The sequence below is a fragment of the Mustela nivalis genome (genome assembly GCF_964662115.1).
Source record: "Mustela nivalis genome assembly, chromosome: 18".
Classification (NCBI taxonomy): domain Eukaryota; kingdom Metazoa; phylum Chordata; class Mammalia; order Carnivora; family Mustelidae; genus Mustela; species Mustela nivalis.
Window position 1 is genome coordinate 16,609,832 of NC_139037.1, and position 25,162 is coordinate 16,634,993.

Consider the following 25,162-nt stretch of genomic DNA (forward strand, 5'->3'; position numbering starts at 1 on the left):
TGGGTGAGATTCTACTTGCCATAGCACACTCCATTCAAAACAGGAGCTTTAGGGCACCTGGGTGGCTAAGTGGGTTAAAGCCTCTGCCTTCGGCTTGGGTCATGATCTCAGGGTCCTGGGATCCAGTCCTGCATCAGGCTCTCTGCTTGGCAAGGAGACTGCTTCCCCCTCACCCCACCACTGCCTGCTTCTCTACCGACTTGTGATCTCTCTCTGTCGAATAAATAAATAAAATCTTTAAAAAAAACAAAAACCCAACACACAATAGCTTTAGTTCTCTCTCCTGATTCTTCATTCCAAATACTAATTCTTGATCTTCCCTACAGAGTTCACTGAAGGTAAACTCTTCTTCAGATGGAGCAACGTGAATATGGCTTTCTATTTTCGCTCTCGTTTTTTACAAGTTTCTGACCTAAACTGGAACTTGTCTGAGCTTGCTGATTAGAAGACTACGTTTTGCCTCTAAAAATAATTGAGTACTGTTCTTTGTGTATCATGATGACACTGCCAGATCTGAGGTGCTCTTTTGGAGCAGCGGTGGGTTCACACTGAGTCACGCATCCACCCTCCCCTCCATCAGTCATTCCTTCCCTCCGCTCTCCCTCCTCCCCTCCTGCCCCCTCCCTGTCCCATCTTCTTCCTTCCATCCACCCACCCACGGACCAACATTCTCTGACACGTTCTTCCATTCATTCTGGGAGCAAAGGTACACATTTTGGAGATGGCTGGTCAGAGTTAGAAGTCTGCTCTGAAGCCACAGAAAAAGCTTTCTCTGTGAGACCTTAGCAGTCTCATTCACTACTGACAAGAGTACACATTTCTGGAGGGCAACTTGGCACTGAATATCTAGAGCCTTAAGTGCATGCGTGTACTTGGACCTGGTAATTTCCCTTGTAGGAATGAATCCTAAGGAAAGACTTAATGATTTACCAAACGAACTTATGTATAAGAATAATCAATAGCGAACCTCATAATCCTCATAAAGTTCCTCATAAAGTAAGGAACTGAACTGGAAACAACCTAATTAAACAATAATCTTTCTAAAAGATAATTAATAAAACAAACAATAAATCTTATATTTTCAAAAACTACTTAATGACATGGAAAAGTGCTTATTATAAGTAATGTTAAATGAAAGAAAGCAGTATACAGATGGTATAATTACAATTATGAGAAAGAAAAAGAAATGAGAAGGAAACATCAAAATGTAAACAAAGAGTGATTACTTCTGAACAGTGAAACTGCCAGTGATCACCTACTTTTTTTAATACTTTTTAATATTTTCCAAGCTGTCCAAAATGGCCATGTGTTACTGAAACAATTAGGAGGAGAAAGGTCTATAAATAGATTTTAAAGTTACCTCTCCCAAAAAAAAAAAAAAAAAAAAAATGACATGAGGAAGAAAAAGAGGAGGAAGATGAGAAAAAAAAAAATTATTCAGTCTGGGCTTCAACCTTCAAATCTGGCCAGATTAGTATTTCCAATTCACTCAATAAAAATATTTGTTAAACTGAACTATACTGATGCTAATCTAGGCAGATTTGGCAAGAAGCATTTCATCTGATCCTCTGAATTTTGCCGAAAATTTCTCTTTTTAGAATATGAAAACTCTAATCCTTGACTATTGTTTACTGCTGCCAAAATCTGTAAGTGCTCAACTCCCAGACTATCCAATTATTCACTGTCCAACCTATCTTTTTAGTTCAATTCAGACCTATGCCATGAATTAAAAATCTCTGAAAACTATCAGACAAAAGCTATTTTTCAAAAACTGACCTGCTGTGCTGGGAGAAGGATGAGGAACTGATATAGCCCTGTAGCACACTGCCACACTCAACTGCAGGATCTTGAGAAGAGAAAGGACAAAGACCATTTCCCCTGTGCTCCCACAATCCCCTTCACCAGCAGGTCACCTTATAGATATCTGTGTATGAGATATTCTCTCCTTCTAAACTATAAGCTCCTTGCAGGAAGAAGACTGTGGCTTTTTCACGTCCCTATTTCTAGCCCCAGGTAAGGAACATGCCATTCAGAAGCTAATCAAAAAATGTTTCTGAGGGGCGCCTGGGTGGCTCAGTCAGTTGAACGGCTGCCTTAGGCTCAGGTCATGATGCCGTGGTTCTGGGCTGGAGCCCCTGCTTCTCCCTCTTCTTCTGCCTCTCCCCACCAATTCTGGTTGTTCTCTCTCTCTCTTTTTCTCCCAAATAAATAAATAAATAAATAAAATATCTTTTAAGGGACGCCTGGGTGGCTCAGTTGGTTGGACGACTGCCTTCAGCTCAGGTCATGATCCTGGAGTCCCGGGATCGAGTCCCGCATCGGGCTCCCAGCTCCATGGGGAGTCTGCTTCTCTCTCTGACCTTCTCCTCTCTCACCTTCTCACTCTCTCTCTCAAGTAAATAAAAAAAAAATATATATATATATATATATATATATATATATTTTTTTTTTAAAGTTTCTGAACTGAACTACATTGATACTCCTACCCTCGAGATTAAGAAAAAAAATTATGTTCAAGATAAACACACACACACACACACACACACACAATTTTGAGCATGAGGAAGAGCTGCCAAATAACCCAGGAATTTATATGATTTAGAACTTGAAAAAAGTAGGAAATTAAGTTAGAATTCAGAGAATCTTTGGCTATTACTATGGGAAGAGGTGGAAATTGTTTTTCCGTCAAGGACCTCTGATCCAACTTTGGAATCAAATGAGTGCAACACACAAATAAAAGGCAATTTCATCTATTTTTCTTTCTCTTTTTCCTTAGAATAATGAAATAAATATTGGTAAAGTATATAACATCTTCCTTAAACATAAGGGGTAATTTAAAATATACTTGAGTTCATGTTATGGTCCATTAAATGTCAAAGGAAGGCAAGAAAAGGAGGAGGCATATATTAATAACCTCAACGGTGGCCGGCCACAGACTTTAAGAACAACTTCCAAATTCAGCAGACATCAGAAAAGGTATCACTAAAACTTATGCTCATAAGATTGGCATAATATAGATAAGATTAGCTATGTGCAGACAAATGTGCAGAAGTTCCCATATCCAAAAGGATGCATAAATACATTAGAAGGAAATTAATAACTTTCAACTCTCTCCTATGAGATGGCAACCTAAAAACGTGAGAAGACACTAGAATCTAGTTCAGGCCACCGGGATGGCTGCGTAGGTTGAGTACTGTACAGCTCCAGGGTACACCACTCCTACAATAATGCCTTTTGGAATTTTTAGGGCTGTAAACAACCTGCGTAATTATAAGTGGCAGTCCTCGATCTAATTAACAACGGATAATGTTATAAAGCAGAAACAGAATGGTCCATGTGAGCCCTACAACTGGGTGTATCAACAATGGGCTCTACTGACATTCTGGGCCAGATCATTCTCCATTGCAGGGGGCCTGTCCTGCACACAGTAGGATGCTGAGCATCCCTGGCTTATAGTTATTAAACGCCAGTAACATCCCCAGGCCCCTGGTTGTAATAATTAAAAAGGTCTCAAGACACGGCCAATGTCTCCTAGGGGGCAAAAGTCTTTCCCTACTCCCCTATTTGAAAATCGCTAAGCTAAAGAACAAAGAAGAATGGGGTAATGTTGTTCAGCCCCTGCTGAAGAGAAAGCAGATATTGCATCTGGCATATGTGAGAAAGCCATGTCGTCTGCATCAGATCCGGGATAATGCTCAGGACAGTCTCAGAAGGAAATACCCTCACATATGTATCCAATTCCCTTCACTTAAATTCTACTTTTCAAGTAATGTCTCAATTACCAATTCATTATCTTGTGCACAGTAATTCAATGTCATATTTTGAAAAGAAGTTTTAAAAAGTACATTGACATGTAATGGTCCCCAGGTTATTGTCAACACCAATGTTGGGCCATAGAGGAGTAAATACATGGAAAAACATTTGGAGTGACTGGTAATTTAGCAATGTGTTAAGATTAAATTTCTGGAAGTACAATAAAAAACCAACTAGTTCCTTAAATGAAAGAAACTAAACTAAAATCTTTCCACAATATTTCCTACATTGAAAAGCCGAAATTAAAATATATAGATTAATATGTATATAATCTTCATTTGAGAAAGCCTTACACATGAAAGAGAATCCATACAGGAAAAGATTTGCTTATATCAAAATAAAAAGTTTGTGTTTCCAAAACAAAATGAAACAGAAAATTTGAACAAAACTAAAATGAAAACAATCCAAAGCAAATAGTCACAACATAAATTTCAGTGGTTCTTGATTTTTACATAAATATAGCTTTTATAAATCAAAAAACAGGGGCGCCTGGGTGGCTCAATCGTTAAGCGTCTGCCTTTAGCTCAGGTCACCATCCCAGGGTCCTGGGATCAAGCCCCACATCAGGCTCCCTGGTCGGTGGGGAGCCTGCTTTTCCCTCTCTAGCTCCCCTGTGGTTTGTGTTCCCTCTCTCGCTATTTCCCTCTCTCACAAATAAATAAAATCTTAAAAAAAAAATTCAAATAACAAAATCAATACCCCAGTAGAAAAATGGAGAGGGGTGTCTAGGTGGCTCAGCTGGTTAAGCATCTGCCTTTGGCTCGGGTCGTGATCCTAGAATCCTAGGATGGAGACCTATACTGGACTCCTTGCTCAATGGGGAGCCTGCTTTTCTCATTCCCTCTACATGTGCTCTCTCTCTAACTCTATCAAATAAATAAATAAAATCTTAAAAAAAAAAAAAAGAACAGAACCAGATAATTCACAAACACACAATTTAGCCAATAAATACACAGAAAACATTTAACCTTATCAACTGAATTAATGGAAATCAAAACAAGACAGCATTTCTTGATATACATGTGTTTGATTAACAAAAACATAGCATATATAGTACTGATGAGGGTACAGACAAATATTCTCAAACACTGAAATTGAGACTGGCACAATCTCAGGGGGATGGGCAAAATGGAAGAGGGAGAGTGGGGGGTGTAGGCTTCCAGTTACGGAATAAGGAAATCACAAGAACAAAAGGCACAGCATAAGGAATATAGTCAATGATATTGTAATAGTGTTATACGGTGGCAGATGGTAGTTACACGTGTGGTGAGCACAGTATAATGCATAAACTTGTCAAATCACTATGTTGTATGCTTGAAGCTCATGTAACAATGTATGTCAACTATACTCAAATTAAAATTTTAAACAAGTAAATAAACAAACAAACCAATAAATAAATGGGCATGATCTCCCTGAAAGACAACTTAGCAATAAATATCTTTTTTTAAAAAGATTTTATTTATTTATTTGACAAAGATCACAAGCAGGCAGAGAAGCAGGCAGAGAGAGAGGAGGAAGCAGGCTCCCCGCCAAGCAGAGAGCCCAATGTGGGGCTCGATCCCAGAACCCTGGGATCATGACCTGAGCTGAAGGCAGAGGCTTTACCCCACTGAGACACCCAGATGCCCCAGCAATAAATATCTTTAAAAGTATACACATGCTTTTGGGATACCCGGGAGGCTCAGTCAGTTGAGCATCTGCCGTCAGCTCAGGTCATGATCCCAGTGTCCTGACATCAAGCCTTGCATCCGAGTGAGCTCCCTGTTCAGCAGGGAGTCTGCTTCTCCTTCCCCCTCTGCCCTCACTCATGCTTGCTTTCTCTCTCTCCCTCTCTATTAAACTCTTTAGGGGAGCCTGGGTGGCTCAGTCATTAAGTGCCTGCCTTTAGCTCAGGTTATGACCACAGGGCTCTGGGATCAAGCCCCATGTTGGGTTCCTTGCTCTATAGGGCCTGCTTCTCCCTCTTCTACTCCCCCTGTTCGAGTTCCCTCTCTCACTGACTCTCTGTCAAATCAATCAATCAATCAATTTTTTAAAAAAATAAAATAAAATCTTAAGAAATAAATAAATAAGTACATGCTTTTAACAAGTTCTTCTATTAGAAATTCTTCCTTGGAGGGTGCCTGGGTGGTTCAGTGGATTAAGCCGCTGCCTTCGGCTCAGGTCATGATCTTAGGGTTCTAGGATCAAGTCCCGCATCGGGCTCTCGGTTCAGCAGGGAGCCTGCTTCCCTCTCTCTCTGCCTGCCTCTCTGTCTACTTGTGATCTCTCTCTGTCAAATAAATAAATAAAATCTTTAAAAAATAATAATAATAAATATTAAAGAAATTCTTCCTTGGAAATGATCATGAATCTGCACAAAGTTTAGCTACAAGAATATTCACCTTAATGTAATTCATAATAGCAAAAACTTGGAACAACCTGTAAGTTGGTCAGCTGAAAAAATTATGGTACATTCAAATGATATATCATGCAATCATTAAAAATTATAGAGGATGTGGAAAACGACCATGTTAATGACAGGAAAAAGATGCTTAATGACATGGGAGAATGTTCAGGATGTAACGGTGTTTTCAGTAAGAGACTGGGTCTGGAGTCAGACTGTCTGGATTCAAATTCTGGATCCACCATTAATTAGCTGTGTGACATTAGGCAAATTAGTAACCCTCTCTGTACCTGTTTCTTAATGTGTAAAAAAATATAACCCCTATGAAATAATTGATTTAGGCTATAATTATCAATGGCTACTTAAAGCCACAGGAGGAGGGTTGATGGGGAAGTTTATAACAGATGTACCTGACTGGAAACACCACTAATCAATCTCAAGATCAGTAAAGTGAGATAAGCAAACATTATATGCCTCCTACTGTGACACAACAGAAAATACAGTATACACCATGCCTAGGAAGTATTCTTACTCTCCAGATTTGAACTGAATTTACCCAAGTGTCTAGGTCCCTTAGCATACCATAAATATGGAGATTTAATTCCATTAAAATGAGGTTCAAGAACAATCTAAAGAAACTGATGGTGGTAAAAAGTCAGAATAGTGCTTACCTCTGGGGCAGGTATAGACTAGGAAAGGACAAAAGGAAATTTTATGGGTTACTAGAAGTTTTCTATATTGACATGAGTGTACTATATAAATTCTTTGCTCTGTCTATGTGATTGCTTGGTTTTTAAAAATGGAAAGAAGAAAAGCTCCTGCTTTTCTCCACGGTCTAGTGGTAAGAAGACAAGTAGGCACGGTTAGGGAACCAGACATGAGGCCAAGAGAAAGCAGCAGGATCCTGTGCCAGGCTCCCAACTGTGGGCCTTGTTCTTTGGAATTCCCTGCTGTTGCCAAGAAGAGCTGGAGGTGGGAAGAGAGCAAAGCTTGGCCCAAAGAAACTAGGGTACTTTTTGGGGAAGTCTTACAGAGTGGCTGTTCGCAAGGATTTCCACATCACTAGTAAACTAAGTATACTGGCTGTTTTGTAAAAGTGGGCTTTAATTTGCACTTAAGGGATTTCAACACACCACCTCACCTATGCACTTGGACACATGGGTAATGTGAATTAGAAATTAGCAGTTAAGGGGTGCCTGGGTGGCTCAGTGGGTTAAAGCCTCTGCCTTTGGCTCAGGTCATGCTCCCAGGGTCCTGGGATCGAGCCCCACATCGGGCTCTCTGCTCCGCAGGGAGCCTGCTTCCTCCCCTCTCTCTGCCTGCCTCTCTGCCTACTTGTGATCTCTCTCTCTCTGTCAAATAAATGGATGGGGTCTTTAAAAAAAAAAAAAACAAAGAAAGAAATTAGCAGTTAAAAGAATAAATGAAACAAGATGGGATCAGGAGGGAGACAAACCTTAAGAGACTCTTAATCTCACAAAACAAACTGAGGGTTGCTGGGGGGAAGGGAGTCGGGAGAGGGTGGTGGGGTTATGGACATTGCAGAGGGTATGTATGGGCTATCGTGAGTGCTGTGAAGTGTGTAAACCTGGCGATTCACAGACCTGTACCTCTGGGGCTAAAAATACATTATATATTTATAAAAAATAAAAAATTTTTAAAATTTTTAAAAATTAAAAAAAGTAATTAAAAAAAAAGAAATTAGCAGTTACAGTTAAGGCAATGTCTTATGGCTGGCTGGTTGGAAATGTAGGCTACAGAAACATTAGAACTTTGAGAATTGATGGAGTTCGCTTTGAAATGCCAGAAGACTGTTTTGGAAATCGGGCTAATTATAGGGACATGTAAAGTTACTGGGACCAAGCCTCCAATGCATTGGGCTCCCCGCTCAGCGGGGTGTCTGCTTCTCCCTCTTCCCCTGCCCCTCCCCCTGCTTGTGTGCTCATACTCTCTCAAAATCTTAAAAAAAATTAAAATATAAGAGAGCAATCTTTCTTCTTAGCAAAAAATAAAAATTTACTAAGCCTATACAGTGCACCCAATACTATTCTAAATATTACTTATTTAATCCTTACAAAAAGCCATCTGAGGGAAGTTCTATTAATATCTTCACACTCTATCCTACGACACTGAGCCACCAAGAGATTAAGAAATGTTCCTATGGTCACATGGCCAATAGCAGCCATTTGGGATTTGAACCCAGGCAGTGACTCAAGAGCTCATACTCTTAGTACTCTCAGTCTATGTTGTCTGGAGCGACTTCCTTTGAGTTGGTGGGTTCGAATCTTGGCACCACTTTAGTTAGCAGCTGAATGAGTCTTGGACAAACTGCTAAAGGCCTCTGCACACAATTTTCTCATCTATAAAATGGGTCTAACAACAGCCTCTCGACACGATCTGTTGGGAATATTAGATGGATTTTATATGCAGACAGCCTAGCACACAGTAGCCATTCAACAAGAGTTAGCACTATTCCTTCCCTGTCTGACATTCCTCTTTTTATGCTCACTGCTGCTCAGCAAGTGTGAAACTTCTCATTCCAGCTCCAATGAAAGTCAGGTCCCAGCATAGCTCAGGAGAGGAGACCAAGCAGTGGTAGGAAGATGGGCACTACAGTTGCCAATCCCTTGAAAGGCATGTGGACATTTGCTAAATCCCTGAACAGGAAGTAGTTCTTCTCATCCCTGAAACTATCCTCACGAAGCGAGCATAAGAAACCTCCAAGGTACACAGAGTTGGGTTCGAAAGCCACACTGCCCCCTCCCTTTTCCAGATGATGGAAAACTCACCTAAGGCTCTGACAATTCGCATCAGGACTTCCCCAACTTTCATTCTGGTCTCCGCTGTGTGCTTGTCTTTATCACTGTCATACTGAGCCAACAGGCCAAGCAAGATTTTCTCAGGGTATGCATCTGAGAGCAAGGCAACCCCTGGGATTAAAAATAAAAAGAAAGGATTCGTTATGATTTAAAGTTGGAAGGCATATAAACCCAGACAGCCTCTGATGAGATGAACGTGGAGATACTTAAACCCATCCCTGCAATTCTACCAGGAAGGGCTGCCCTTTATTTGGAATGACAACATAGTGAGTGCGAAGAACATCGGTCTGGGAGTTCAGACTACTGGATCTTTCTGGTCTCAGTCCTATATGAGCTCTAAGATCATTTCCAACACTGATTCTGTGATTTATGGATCCTAGAGTCTAAAAGCAGAGGCTAGATGATTACATATTGTGGCAGGAATTCACACAGCAGCAGGAGAAAACTGGATTAAATACCCTCTAGGGAGCCCTCCAAGTCTGAGACTCCAAGGTTCTCTGACTACCATCATCCCTGCCAACATAGCAGCCGAAGCACGGTAGCACTTCCTGTCTCTGCGGCAGTTCTCTGTTCCAATATGAGCACTCTCCGTACAACTGTCAACGAGGAGAGTAATTTCCACAAGGAAATATCTTCAGAGGATTCTGGGCATGATCGGTGGAGACCCATGCTTACGGCTGAGTTCCCTGATCAGAAACGGGGAAGGTCCTGCTCTTGAGTCCATATTCCAAGGACAGTAGTAGACCCCCGCCTTATCTGCAGGGAATACGTTCCAAGACTCCCAGTGGATGCCTGAAACTGTAGATAGCTCCAAACACTCTATATTCTTCGTTTCTTTCCCTACATACCTACCTATGACCAAGTTCAATTTATAAATGAGACTCAGTAAGAGATTAACAACAATAACGAAAATAGAACAACTATTTGTGAATGGGATCTTTCTCACTCTCAAAATACCTTATTGTACTCTACACACCCTTCTTGTGCTGACGTGAGATCATCAAATGCCTCCACGATGAGATGAAGTGAGGCGGATGACGGAGGCACTGTGACAGAGTGTTAGGTTACAACCGACCTTCTGGTGGTCAGTCAGTCAGGAGGAGGCTTCTCTGCTTCCAGACCACAAGTGACCTCAGGTAACTGAGACTGTGGGCTGTGGAAAGCAGAACTGCAGGTAAGTGGGGCCGGCTGTACTTGTCGACCCCTTCTGCCATCAAGTTAGCATCTCCGAGTTAGGTCATGGTCCGAGCCCCGCCCCGTACTGAGCAAACTTCACAGGGGTAGAGAGAGGAGGGGAGATAGGACCTAAGATAGAATCAGAAATCAAGATCCTGGTCTCCAAACTATGCTAATACAAGTTCTGTTACTTGGGTGGAACACATTACACACTTCTAAAGAATATCAAGAAGAAAAGAAAAACAGACAACGGGAGGAAAAACAAACAAGGGTTTCAAAATATATGCAGGGGGGAAATGCTTCCTTTTACCACCTCTACCTCAACTACTCTGGTCCATTAGTTGCGGCCTGCTGCTTTTCTTCTCTTCCCCAGGAGGCTCTGTGTTTTACCCGATACCCTCACTGCAGCTGGAACCACCTGGTTAAAACAAGTCAGGCCCCAACATTCTTCTGTGCAAAGCCCTCAGTGGTTTCCCTTCCACCCTGAATATGAGCAACCCCACACCGCCACCTGCCTTTGCTCACTCTCTGACCTCAGCTTTGACCATATCTTCTCCCTTGCTCACCGTCCTCAGCGATTCTGGTCTCCTCACTGTTCTTGGAGTAGACCAAGCTGCTTTGGGCCCATGGTCTTCCCTGGCATCCCCTCTGCCTAGGCTGCTCCTCCTCCAGGCAGGCTTACAGCTTGCTCCCCGAACCCCATCATGTCTCTGTTCAAGTATCACACTTATCACACAGAACATAGAACACAGCAGCCTCCTTCCCCGACCGATCTTTAAAATCCCCTTCACCCTGCTTCCCTTTTCTTCTCAGCACCTATAATTACCTGGCACGGTATCTAACAGTATGTGTTTCTTTACTGACTGCTCTCCTCCTTAGAATGTAAACTTTACAAAGTTATGGATTGTTTTTTGTTGTTCTCTGCTGTAGCCTCAATGTCTAGAAGAGTGCCAGCACATAGCAGGTGCTCAGAACCTACTGTTCTACTCAGTATGTACTTGTTCAATGAAGTCATAAAAAGGCTCGAAGATACAGTCCTGATATAAATCTCAGGAATTAAGCAAGAGAAGACAGGGAAGGAGTAATAGAAATGCTTAAGAGAGGAGGCGTGAGGGGATGGGTGAGCCTGGTGGTAGGCATTAAGGAGGGCACGGATTGCACGAAGCACTGGTGTGGTGCATAAACAATGAATCTTGGAACTCTGAAAAAGTAAAATTAAATTAAAAAAAAAATCCTCAATCATTTTTCATCTGAGTTTACCAATCTCCCATTTTATTTTTTTTTAAGATTATATTTATTTATTTGACATAGAGAGAGAGAGAGAGAGATCACAAGCAGGCAGAGAGGCAGGCGGGGAGGTGGGGGAAGCAGGCTCCCTGCTGAGCAGAGAGCCCAATGCAGGGTTCGATCCCAGGACTTTGAGATCATGACCGGAGCTGAAGGCAGAGACTTAACCCACTGAGCCACCGAGGCACCCCAAAATGTGATTTTTATTAATTAATGGTGTTGACACCTTTCTCTCACCTTTTCTTTTAACTTGACACTCATGCAGGCAAAGTCTACATACTATTCATACTATATTCTTTTTTTTTTTTTTAAGATTTATTTATTTATTTATTTGATGGGGCGCCTGGGTGGCTCAGTGGGTTAAAGCCTCTGCTTTCGGCTCAGGTCATGATCCCAGAGTCCCGGGATCGAGCCCTGCATCGGACTCTCTGCTTGGCAGGGAACCTGCTTCCTCCTCTCTCTCTCTCTGCCTACTTTTGATCTCTGTCTGTCAAATAAATAAAATCTTTATTTTTAAAAAATTTTATTTATTTATTTGAGAGAGAGAGTAAGAGAGAGAGAAGAGGGGCAGAGGGAGAGAGAGAATCCTGAAGCAGACTCCCTGCTGAGCACACAGCCAGATGGACGCTGGCCTGGATCTTAGAACCCCGGGATCATGATCTGTGCTGATAAGAAGAGTTGGATGTTTAACCAACTAAGCCACCCAGGCACCCCTATTTTCTATGTTATAGGTTGTGATTCCATTGTATTATGACTCAGACAGGCACAAAGGCAGTACACCTGGTGAGGGCTGCACCTGTCTGCCTCTTTTTTACCTTCCCCACCCCTATCTTTTCAATGCTTCCAAAAAGCCTGGAAAGTCCCTGCATGTGGTCCTAAGCCACATCTTCCTTTATGTGGCCTCCAGTTTTGTACAAGCAGAAGCTCTGCTCTTAAGGAAGTTTCAGACTATGGCAGAACCTGAATTAGACAGTTACCCTGTTGGCACAATGTGACCGTGCACTTGTAGTTAGCTCCATTATGCAAAATGATGGGGAAGTTCTTGGAGGTCCAAGGTGGAGTTAAAGATATTTTGCCATGGGGAGAATGTCTGTGGCTAACAGAAAGATAAATAAATTGTTTACTAAGGGAGAGAAAGGAAATAGCTTCCAAATCTTCCAAAAAGCGCAAAGCAAAAGTGAATCAGTAGTTGGTAACTGGCGTTCTGGCAGCCATCGTATCACTGACAACTGCAAGGCCTGGTGTATATCAGAGATCTATGGCAATCAGAATCTACTTTTCATCAGAAGTTCCCAAGTCAGAAATCTGGCAGATTTGTTTGCTTTTCGGAATATAGCTGTGATTTTATAATGGAGATTGGTGGGAACATGGGATTTGGTTTATAAAACTTTGATCTATATCTAGCTTTTCTGAAAAACATTTAATTCTAAGTCCCTCCTACTGTCATTTATGCCTATTTTCTCTCATTAATCTTTAGCAGAAAATAGTTATTTACTTCTCACAACATATCCTGCTACATACATCAAAACCAAATGAGCTCTTGATTTCCTTGCTGTAGCAGACATACATTTTGGTTGCACACAGCATCTACTCTGTCTTCTGCTAGCAAAATCTGGTGGTCCTTTGGGAACTATCTCTTTCCTATCCTTAGTCTCTGTGGTGTGAGTGGAGCTAACTACCAGCTTTGTCCCCCTCCACGTGTAAATTCATATCCCAGGCTGGCCAGTTAGGACATTCCATCCCATGCCCACGCAATGATGGGCTCAGGACTGGGCAATGAGACTCAATTCTGGAGCTCACATTGGAACTACTGGGAAAAAGAAAAAAAGCTTTTTCCCCACTTCCCTGTTGAAATTATTAGCCTGGAGCTGCCTGTGACCACTATGGGGAGAAAACCCACCCAAAAATAAAGTCAACACAGAAGAAGGTCAAGCCAAAAAAGGGAAGGAAATAAGGAAGAGACCTGATGTCATGCTTTGAACCTCTGGATCCAACTGTATTTCCACCCACTAAACTCTCTGCATACATGAATCAAAAAAAAATCCTTTTATGTATATGCCAGTTTGATTTTTTTTTTCATCCAAAGGAATCCTAACACATTCTTCTTCAGATTAAAAATTTTTTTTTGAAATTTTTACTCACTTACGTACTTTTCCTATAATGCCAAACTTTTAATTCCACTAGGGAGTTTTAAATTCTTCCACTCCTGCATTAAAAGGTTGCCAATAGCAAAGCCCAGTTTCCTTGCTTCCCACAGTCCCATGTTAGCAATTGTTTATCTTCTTGATGGCCTTTTCCCCAAACTGCTGCCAAATAGCCCGCTCACTGTTTTGAGTTTTACCTTCTAGGACACAGCTGCTACCTAGGAGTTTATAAATCCCTAGAGGACAAGGGCAGCTCCTGCCTTACTCTTACGCCAAAGCAGCAAAGAGAATCACATACGATGGTTAAGACTGTGTAACAATTAAAGAGATGAAATTTTGTGCGGCTGTTTTTGCTTCATATTTGAAAATGAATTTTGACAATGAGGAAGCATGGCCATAACCCTCACATGACCCTTGGTCTCTCGCCCTTGATAATTCCTTTGTAATTTAAAAGTGCGGTAATTTCTGGGTCAGCACAGGCTTCAAGGAAACATGACACATCAATCCCTTTGGCAAAAAGAACCAAATGACTGTGTGAGAAATACCTGTTCCAGCTCTGATCACAGGAAAATGACTACGTATTTCAAGATGTGGCATAACAGATAAGTTGCACAGAAAGTAAAGGTGAACCTAAAACGGCCAAGGTTCATGAAAACATTCTGATCTGGATTTTCAGGCAAAGCATAGGATATAGGCAAATTAACTCAGGTGAAAAAAATATTAATAAAAGCACATTATGCATCAAAATAGAGCCTGACAACTCTGTAAAACCACCATTTGTCTCCCCAAAAGACTTTCTTCACAAAGCTGGAAATGTATTCTAATCCCAACAGTGTTGACTTCCAGTTGATTCCTCAAAAAGGTGTTCAGTGATTCTGCAGACCTTCGTCAGTAAAAGGAGCCTAGGTGTTGTCTTACCTCACACAACGGTCTTGCATTGCAGGAAAGATAGTTTAACTCTTTGCTAGTTTAAGTCTTTGCTGACTGGCTCTATCCCAAGAACCTGCTAAGCCAATCTCCACTTTAAAACTAACCTGCCTTGTTCTCCTGGACACGTAACAACCTATCTCCCAAAATACTCACATCAACCTGGAAAACCACCTACTCCCTCAAACTTCTCAGGTATTTCTGCTGACAAAACTGTAAGAAACACAAAACTCCACATATTGTGATTCCATTTACATGAAATGCCCAGAATAGGCAAATCAGAATAGACAGAAAGTAGATTTAGTGGTTACTTAGGGCTACAGGAAGTAAGAGGAAATAGGAAGTGACTGCTAATGGATGTGGAGTTTCTTTCTGGAGCAATAAAAACCTTCCAAAATTGATTGTGGTAATGGGTACACACTCTGTGAACATACTAAAACCACAGAGTGAATTGGATGGTATGTGAAATATATCCCAAAAAGTTATTATTAAAAAAAATATAAAAGCTTTTTCATATCTATCCATTTGGGTTTCTAGAACAGAAGAAAAAAGGAGAAAATAATATAGCTCATCTTAAATATAAAGGGAAATCCAGTGCTACAAAAAAAGTATCACCTTCCTTTTGTATCAAATCTATTTTGGTTGCCCCTGTAGGGTGAGGGTGGACAGACAGCAAAGCAAAGGATTTTTTATCTGAATGGGGAGAAAGGTCAAGTACTTCATATTTCACAAAACCTAACATGTTTAAGAAAATATATTATGCTAAAATTCTAAGTTCTATGTTAAGCCAGAAACTCTAGGAATTTGTCCTAGCAGCTATGCTAGCACAAACAGAAAATTATTTACATACAAAATCATCACTGTAGTACTACTGGTAAAGAAAAGACTGGAAACAAATTAAATATTTATCAATAGAGGACTGATTAAGTTGTAGTCAGTCAAATAATGGGATAGAATGTATCCATAAAAAAATTAAAAAGCTTTTTTTTTTTAAAGATTTTATTTATTATTTATTTGACAGAGAGAGAGAGAGAGACAGATCACAAGTAGGCAGAGAGGCAGGCAGAGGGGGAGGAGGAAGCAGGCTCCCTGCAGAGCAGAGAGCCCGATTCGGGGCTCGATCCAAGGATCCTGAGATCATGACCTGAGCAGAAGGCAGAGGCTTTAACCCACTGAGCCACCCAGGCGCCCATCAAAAAGCTTTTTAAGAACTGTTATGGAATACATTATAAGATCTACTGTTAGGTAGAACGCAAAGTCACAAACTATGTGTACAGAATTCAACTATTTCTGTACAAAAGGGAAAAACACACTCATAAAATATTTCTGGAAGGATACACAAGAAACTCATGGTTTTGGTTGTTTCTGGGGAGGGAAATGGGGAAAGATATGAGAGAAGAAAGTTTTTCTTCTGTATCTTTTTGTACCTTTTGAACTTTGAACCATGTGATGTATTATCTACGAAATATAAATTCTAAAAATGTAAGTTGAAAACAGTCTGTGATAAAGGACGTGGTCTTTTAAAATAGACCATCCTCTTTTAGAGCCAAGAATGTAAAAAGAATTTGCAATCAAGTGTTGTAGAATGACCACAAATGTTTCTATTTTATTCCTCTTGAACTACGAAAGTAACAACTGAGGAGTAAAAAGGGTATAAACCCAAAGACAAGAATAAAGAGAACAGGACAGGTGTCAAAGGCTGAGTCTGCGTAAAGAGAACGAAGACGGGACAACATAATGACACATATTCAATATGGCTGTTAAATCATTTGGAAGAAGTGAGCAATAATTACATAGAAAACTAAACAAAAGGATAAGGAAGACTGAACACTAGGCTCAGCAATGAGTAATACCCAAATAGTCAACAGTAAATACAGCCTAATGAGGTAGCCCAAAATCGACGCGGAAATGGCAGGAGGGGAAGGCCACGGGTTTGCATGTCTATGTATATGTGTGCATGTGTTAAAATCCTCATCCAACATACAGAAAATGAGTAGATAATGCCCAAAGTTTTTTTAAATCAAGAGAAATATGGGATGCTTGGCTGGCTCAATCAGAGGAGCTTGTGACTCTGGATCTCAGGGTTGTAGGTTCGAGCCCCATGTTGGTGTAGAGATTACTTAAAAATAAAATCTTTAAAGGAAAAAAAAAAAAAGAAATACGTGTGAACATTCTATTAATAAATGGGAAGGTAATCACTAGAAGAAACTATTCAAAAGGGGTGGGAAAGGAATGGTTATCTTTGGGGACTGGAACAGTGAGGGGGAAGAAGCCGGGCAGGAGATAAGCTTTTTGACTCATTACAAACTATGTTCAAAGTAATTAATGAAAGCAAGTTTATTTTAAAAACTAGAAAGAAGATAAAAAGCATATTAACGTACAGAGGAAGCACAGTGCAAGAACAGTGATGCGTAAGAGAAGAGGTCAGGCACAGGAGACTTTTCCTTTGATTACAAAAAAAATCATCACCGATCTGTACCTGTCCTCTCTTGCAGCTTGATGACACAAAGATACGAAAGGCTAAAACCTGAAGAGAAGGAAAATATCCTTCCTTAGCAGGGTACTTCAGTTGTTACACTTGAGACCTTTCATTATGATGAAAGCCAACAATAATTTCAGCTCCAAAAATCCAGGAAGTTGCACAAACTGGGGAAGTTGGTTATTAAATCAAGGAAGTGTGGGGAATTCAACTGGATGGCTGGTCTGTCTTTGTAATTACAGTAAATGGCAATGTGTCTAGATGCCAATTTGACGTTAAGTTTCTCTACAGCTCCAAAGCTGTGCTAAGTGTGGACAAGCCCCAACAAATTTATTAAGATTCAATATGAGTGAGTGTTATGCAGGCCTGAAGAAAAAACAGGGTTAGACTAATAAACTGTCACAGTTAACAGCTAAAGATCTGGGAGAGCCATACCTAGGGTTTATCTCTCTCTCTCTTTTTTTTTAAAATTTTTAATATTTTAAATTTATTTTCATTTTTTTAAAGAGATTTTTATTTATTTATTTGACAGAGAGAGATCACAAGTAGGCAGAGAGGTAGGCAGAAAGAGAAAGAGAGAGAGGGAAGCAGGCTCCCTGCTGAGCAGAGAGCCCGATGTGGGACTTGATCCCAGGACTCTGAGATCGTGACCTGAGCTGAAGGCAGTGGCTTAACCTATTGAGTCACCCAGGTGTCCTTTTTCTTTTCTTTTTTTTTTTTGTTTTAAGATTTTATTTATTGACAGACCAAGATCACAAGTAGGCAGAGAGGCAGGCAGAGAGAAAGGAGGAAGCAGGCTCCCCACAGAGCAGAGAGCCTGATGTGGGGCTCGATCCCAGGACCCTGGGATCATGACGTGAGCCGAAGGCAGAGGCTTTAACCCACTGAGCCACCCAGGTGCCCCTAGGGTTTATCTCTTTAAGTCAGGATCGAAATAATACATTTGAAGTGTGACTGGGTGGTGTAGCCAGTTAATCATCCGGCTCAGGTCACAATCTCAGAGCCGTGAGATTGAGCCCCATGTCAGGCTCAGCATGGAGTCTGCTTAAGACTCTCCCTCTTGGGACGCCTGGGTGGCTCAGTTGGTTAAGCAGCTGCCTTCGGCTCAGGTCATGATCCCAGCATCCTGGGATCGAGTCCCACATCTGGCTCCTTGCTCGGCAGGGAGCCTGCTTCTCCCTCTGCCTCTGCCTGCCTCTCTGTCTGCCTGTGCTCCCTCTCTCTCTGACAAATAAATAAATAAAATCTTTAAAAAAAAAAAAAGACTCTCCCTCTACCCTCCATGCTCTTGCTTGCTCTAATAAATCAATAAATCTTTAAATAATAAATTCAAATACTAAAATAATGCCAATGTGTTTTGCTTAAATTGTTCTCTATTTCCCGTTTTTGAGGGGAAATGTTAAAAGGAGTGCATCTCTATTTGCTCACAGTTAACTATACTTGCTGGAAACCAGGTGGATCACAAATGATTATTACAAAAAACAAATACCTAATAGCAAAGATGGTAGTAACATTCTGAATATTTACTGAGTGTTTTCAACATGCCAGACTGTTCTAAGCAATTTTAATGCATTCATCCATTTAATGCTCCCAAGAGTCCTTTCAAGTAGGTATTATTCTTATCCCTAATTTTATGAAAGGAGAAGCTAAGGAACACATAGGGTGAAAAATATGACCCACGATATTTGGCACATGGCTGAGCAGAAGTGCAAACCTGCATTTGGCTATGCTGTGGGCCCCCCAGCAGCAGTGCCTGGGAGAAAGTAACTGCTGGAATAATACTAGCTTTGCAAATCCTAACCCCAAAGATAGCAGACCTTACACTGTCAAGTATATGAAACGGCCTTACTCCATAAAATATATTTTTTACTGAACTCCAAGGTTAGAGGAAAGAGAGGCACTCTGTACTCTGCATCCCATAAGAGAAAGGCCAGAATTCTCTAGACTCTAGTGGGTCTAGTGGGGCTTCATAGGGACTGCTTCATTCCTACTCAGTATCTTTATTTAGCCTGTCACAAAGGGAGGTGACTGATGTTAATGAAATTCACAAATGATTCTAACTCGAGATGCTGCTGACATTAGTGGTAACTGAGCTGTACAAAAGGAGAACTTGGATTTTCAGGAGTTCCAGTTTTTAACCAGTGATCCTCACACATCTCCATTCTACTCGATACTGAAAGCCCCCTAGATCTCTTATTCTACCCTCCCCGAATGCGCAAAATCCAAAATACCCCTCAAAAGCTTAGAGTCCACCTTGTCAGAGCTGCCTCTGTCAAACTCCCGTGGGCGATAGAGAGGAAGGGGTAAGGGAGAGAAAGAGGAAAACAGAGCCTCCAGAAGCCGCCACCATCAAGGGTTCTGTTCTATGTGCAGAAACACGAACAAAGCTGCCTGAATACTGGCTGAAGGCAGAAGTGAGGCAGGAAGGACAGGAAAACAGCAATTACCTCTGCTTTCGGGGTAATCACTGCCCTACGCATTCCAAGAAACCCACATTTCAGCTGTTCCGGGGTGAGAACTAAAGAAGCAGGATATCATTCATTTAATTCTCTTTATGTAGCTTTCCAAGAGTAAAAAAGCACATTAGCATTCTCTTTATTTATTTATTTTTTTTTTAAGATTTTTATTTGAGAGAGAGAGAGAGAGAGCACAGGACAGAGCAAGAGCGCACAAGCAGGATTGGGGGGAGGAGAAAGGCAGGCAGAGGCAGAAGGAGAAGCAGGCTCCTTGCTGAGCAGGGACCCCCCCCCCCACTCCGCACCCCCCACCCCCGGGCTTGGGACTCAATCCCAGGACCCGGGGATCATGACCTGAGCTGAAAGGCAGATGTTTAACCAACTGAGCCACCTGGGTGTCCCAACATTCTCTTTACCATATCAAACACTTACTGGTTAAAAAAGAAAAAAGGGCCTTCCAATTTCCCATAAAATAGTGAGTAGTTCCCTTTTAGCTGACTCTTGATAAGAAAATAAAACTCTTTACATCTCCTAAAGACCCCAAGATGGGTGGTCCTGGTGGGAGGAGTACAAACTAAACTGCAGACTCATTTTTGCCAAAGTTTTCTACCAGCATTTCACCCCAAGCACATGCGGAGAGAAGCTGCAGAATCAGCAGAGCGGACTGATGCGTCAGGTTCTCCTTCGTCTGATGGAGCCAAAGCCTCCCCGGGGAGTTGTCACCTGGCCTGCAGCTCCAACAAGACAGGGCTGATCCTTCCCGTTCTCCAGTGTCTCAGGGCTAAGAGACTTGCTCTGTGCTTTGGGCACCAAGCAGTGACACAGGCGAGACACCAACGCTAATGAAATTGCTCCTTTTTTCCTGCATTAAGCCTAGCACAAGCCCTGATGAGAGGATTAGGCGAGTCTCTGTGATAGGCACTCCAGGCTAGGACTTGCTTAGAAAGTTGTCTGTTAAGTCAGTAACCGTGACATGAAGGACTTAAACTGTAGTTTCATATGGAAACCAGGCAGAGCTACTATACATTTCATCCAAAGAGCCCCTTCTCCCCTGATAAAGGCACATACACACACAAACACTCTGCCTATAAACCTAGGCATGGGCCTTCTAGGAGTCCATACAGCCCTCAGGTTAAAATCCCTGTGCTAAGTAGGGCACCCATAAAGGGGAAAGGAGAAACCTTTAAAAAATTTGCTTGCACTATCAGAAGAACGTTTCTTATTCCCCTGGTGGCATAAATAATACATGGTCACACTGAAAGATTCAAATACTAGAGAAAAGCAAAAGAAGAAAGTAAAATAAAAATCACCTTTGGGACGTATGGGAGCAGTGAGGACTTAAGGGGAGAGAATCTCTCTTTAAGATAATGAAGATGTTGTAAAATTAATTGCGGTAATAGATGCACAACTCTTTGTGTATACTAACAGCTATTGTATTTTACACTTAAAAAGGGCATACTGTATAGTATACGAATCATATTCCAGTAAGCAGTTTTTTTTTTTTAAGTCACCTGAAATCAACACAAACATTTTCACGCCCTCTCATTCATACACCATTTCCTAAGTCACACACACACACATATACACACATACACACACTCTCTCTCTCACACAGTTTTTATTGTGGACAACTTCATTTTAACAGCTTTCTTTTTAAAGGGAGGATGGAGGGGCCCCTGGGTGGCTCAGTCAGTTAAGCATCTGCTTTCAGATCGGGTCATGATCCAGGGTCCTGGGATCAAGTCGGAGTCCACTTCTTCCTCTGCCTCGGCCTGTCTCCCTCCCACTTGTGCACTCTGTCTCTGAAATAAATATTTTTTTAAGAAAGGGAGGATGGGGGAGTTTATCACCCCAGATGACATCACTTTTACACTAGGTAACTTGAGGTGGTTCAACAATAACACTGAACACTTCGATAGTAATATTATAAGTCATAGCAATAAGGACGATAGAAAAAGGATTTCTTTCAAATTTTACTTCAGTTAAAAACACAGAGATAGGGAGGCATCTGGCTGGCTAGGTCAGTGGAGGATAGTGAACCATGAGTTCAAGCCCCACATGGGTATAGAGATTACTCAAAACAAAACAAAACAAAAATAAAAACAAAAACAAAAACAAAACTTAAAAAAAGGTGAGGAGGGGCACATGGGTGGCTCAGTTGATTAAGCCACTGCTATCAGCTTAGGTCATGATCCCGGGGTCCTGTGAGCGAGCCCACATTGGGCTCCTTGCTCAGCAGGGAGCCTGCTTCTCCTTCTCCCTCTACCTGCTACTCTGCCTCCCTTGCTCTCTCTCTGCCAAATAAATAAATAAAATTTATTTAAAAAGGTGGGGGGAGAGGAGTAAAAAAACAAACAAAAAAAAAATCCCAAACCTAAATCAGTTATGTAAGAATATATAGAAGTACTCTGCAGCTATGGCATAAAGCATGTTTGGAAAACATCTTTAAATAAAGGCAATGGAAAAAATTCTTTCATGCATTCACCTATTAATAGAGTATGTACTATGTGCCAGATACTGTTACTAAGTGATACAAATATAATAGGACTGTGCCTGTCTAGAGAAAGAGACAAATTAGCCAATGATTATAAGACAGTGCGGTTGAGGGGCACCTGGGTGGTTCAGTCACTGTCTGTCTGTCTTCGGCTCAGAGAGCCTGCTTCTCCCTCTGCCACTTTCCCTACTAGTGCTCTCTCTCAATCTAAAAAAAAAAAAAAAAAAAAGTGTGGTAGATAGTGAGAGTTAGGAATAATGAGAGCTTAGGGAGGGAGGAGTCAAAAAAGGGTATAGGGCAGGGTAGAGCTTGCTGGAGAAGGAGCAGGAAAGCTGTGCAGCAGAAGGCACTGGGTCCTGCAACTCCGAGCTACGTCTGGGCCCAAGAACTAACAGCATAATTATTCAGTGTGAAAAAAGTTCCAGAGAAGTTTTAGCTGGAACCACACTAGGCACCCACCCCCTACTTATGTCTTAGCGTGGATTCCCCAAACAGAAATAACTGGCTCCAAAGGCATGAACATTTCAAAGCGACATTGCAAAAATGTCCCCATTAGTTTTCCCACCAAGAGCGACCAAGGGTGCCTCAGTGAGCACTGGGTAGTCTCATTTAAAAGACAAAACCGTGTTTTTTGAAATGTCACAAAAAGTTACATTTAATTATTATTTTAATCTAACTTTCTTTGCTTATTAGAAAAGTCAAATATTTTACCAAAATTATATTAGTTTTATTCCTCTACCACGAATTGCCTATTTATTTTTATCCATTTATGCACTGGATATTTTCATCAATCTCTATGAGCTCTTTATGCAATGAAGAAATTAACTGTTTGCTTGTCCCTTCTGTAAGAAACAGGTTTACTGAGATAGAATTCCCATGCCATAAAATTCACGATTTTATTTATTTATTTTTAAGATTTCATTTATTTATTTGATAGAGATCACAAGTAGGCAGAGAGGCAGGTAGAGAGAGGAGGAAGCAGGAGCCGCACTGAGCAGAGAGCCTGATGCCGGGCTCGATCCCAGACCTGAGCCGAAGGCAGAGTCTTTAACCCACTGAGCCACCCAGGTGACCCAAATTCACCATTTTAATGTGTGCAATTCAGTAGTCTTCACTATATTCATGTAGTTGTGCAACCAGCATCACTATTTAATTCTAGGACATCTGTATTACTGCAAAAAGAAACCTCCTACCCGTTAGCAGGCATTTTCTTTCTCCACCCAGACTCACCAGCTCTAGGTGACCGCAAATCTACTTTCTGTCTTTAAAGAATGATGCTTGTCCTTTTTGTTGCCTATTTTTCTGTATTATATTTTCATTTTAATAAGGCTGTTTTTGACATAAATGAGTTTTAAACTTCTAAGAGACCAAATCCATTAATCTTTCCTTTTTGACTTCTCCATCACAGACTAAATATCCTCTCTCTGTGTTACACCCAGCCTAATTTTTCCCTTTCTACTTTCTGGTTCATTAATTCTCTCTACAGGTGTGTCTGTTGTAAAACCCATTCACTGAATTTTTAATTTTACTTATTCTATCTTTTTATTTTCAGACATTCTATTTGTTTTTGTTTTCCCAAATCCGCTGTATCAGTTTTGGTTGTTTCCTATCCCTGAAGACATTTTCAAGTTTGTCTTGCATTTCTTTTACTATCCTAAACCTGGTTGCTTCTTAATTCGTGTGTAACAATTCTAATACCTAAAATCTTCTGGGATCTGGGATGCCTAGGTGGCACAGCCATTTAAGCATCTGCCTTCAGGTCAGGTTATGATTCTGGGGTCAACAAGTCCTAAGTCAGCCTCCCTGCTCAGTGGGAAGTCTGCTCTCCCTCTGCCCTCTGCCAACCCCCACTTCTTCTCTCTCTCTCATTCTCTCAAATAAATGAAAATTTTAAATAAATAAAATAAGAACTTCTGGGATCTTGTTTCCTTGTGCTGGGTATTCTGTGACTATGTACTGATTATTGTTCATACAGAAATGTAAAATAATTTTTATGAGGAGTGAATGGGGATTTACTGCTTAACGGTTATAGACTTCTGTTTGGGGTGATGAAAATGTTTTGGAGGGGTGCCTGGATGGCTCAGTCAGTTAAGTGACCAACTCTTGGCTTCTGCTCAGGTCATGATCTTGGAGTGAGGGGTTCAAGGCCTGTACTAGACTCTGCACTCAGCAGGAAGTCTGTTTTGGATTTTCTCTCTCCTCTCTCTGCCCCTCCATCCACTCATGCATGTGCATGCTCACTCTCACTCTCTCTCGCTTTCCCTCAAATAAATGAATTTTTTAAAAATTTTGGAAACATAGTTATGATACAACATTGTGGGTATATAGGTTAAAAGAGCAAATTTTATGTTATATATATTACCATGATAAAAATGTTTTATTACTAAAAAATTAAAAAATAAAAAGAAATTATTGGGGGGTTTCTTTGGGGTCTAGGATGAAGGTGCCTTCCTCCATAGGAGATATTCTTTTGTTTCTACAAGATACACACATATATTACCACTACAGAAATTTTAAACTCTGCGGCTTCTGGGTGGCTCAGTGGGTTAGGCATATGACTCTTGATTTTGGCTCAGGTCAAGATCTCAGGGTCAGGAGACCAAGCCCTATGGCGGACTCCAATCTGGACATGGAGCCTGCTTTTAAATGCAAATTTGCAGAAGATGTAGTCCATTCAGTGATTACATCTTAGGGCCAGGTTTTCTTTCCTTCCTGCTTCCTCTACTTAGTGCCAAAACAATGCCCTCTCCTCCAATCTGCCTGAAGGTGTATTTTTTTAAATAGATTTTTATTTATTTATTTATTTGACAGAGAAAGACACAGTGAGAAAGGGAACACAAGGAGGGGGAGTGGGAAAGGGAGAAGCAGACTTCCCCCTGAGCAGGAAGCCCAATGTGGGGCTCGATCCCAGGACTCTGGGATCACGACCTGAGCCAAAGGCAGACACTTAACAACTGACCCAACCAGGTGCCCCCGCAAAGGTGTATTTATTTGGGGTCTAAGCTTAAAGTTGGACGTCTTCTATTACACTCCCCACTTCAAGTTGGGTTTGGGCCTTCATTTCTGCAACTCGCCCTTCAAAGCCTAGAAACTCACAGCTTAATTTCATCAAACACCTTGAGGGAAAATGAAGGTTCTTATGATCAGCTTACCTTTCACGATCCTGTCTTTTTCTTAAGAT

At 41.2% G+C, this 25,162-nt stretch overlaps 1 protein-coding gene across 1 annotated transcript in view; it reads right to left on the bottom strand.

The window, feature by feature from the left end:
- Positions 1 to 25,162, bottom strand: part of TANGO6 (transport and golgi organization 6 homolog) — a 165,393-nt gene that overhangs the window by 68,223 nt on the left and 72,008 nt on the right. The window contains exon 10 of the mRNA XM_082712545.1: positions 8,989 to 9,129. Coding sequence (XP_082568671.1) covers positions 8,989 to 9,129 — 141 coding nt within the window. The remainder of the gene's footprint in view (positions 1 to 8,988; positions 9,130 to 25,162) is intronic.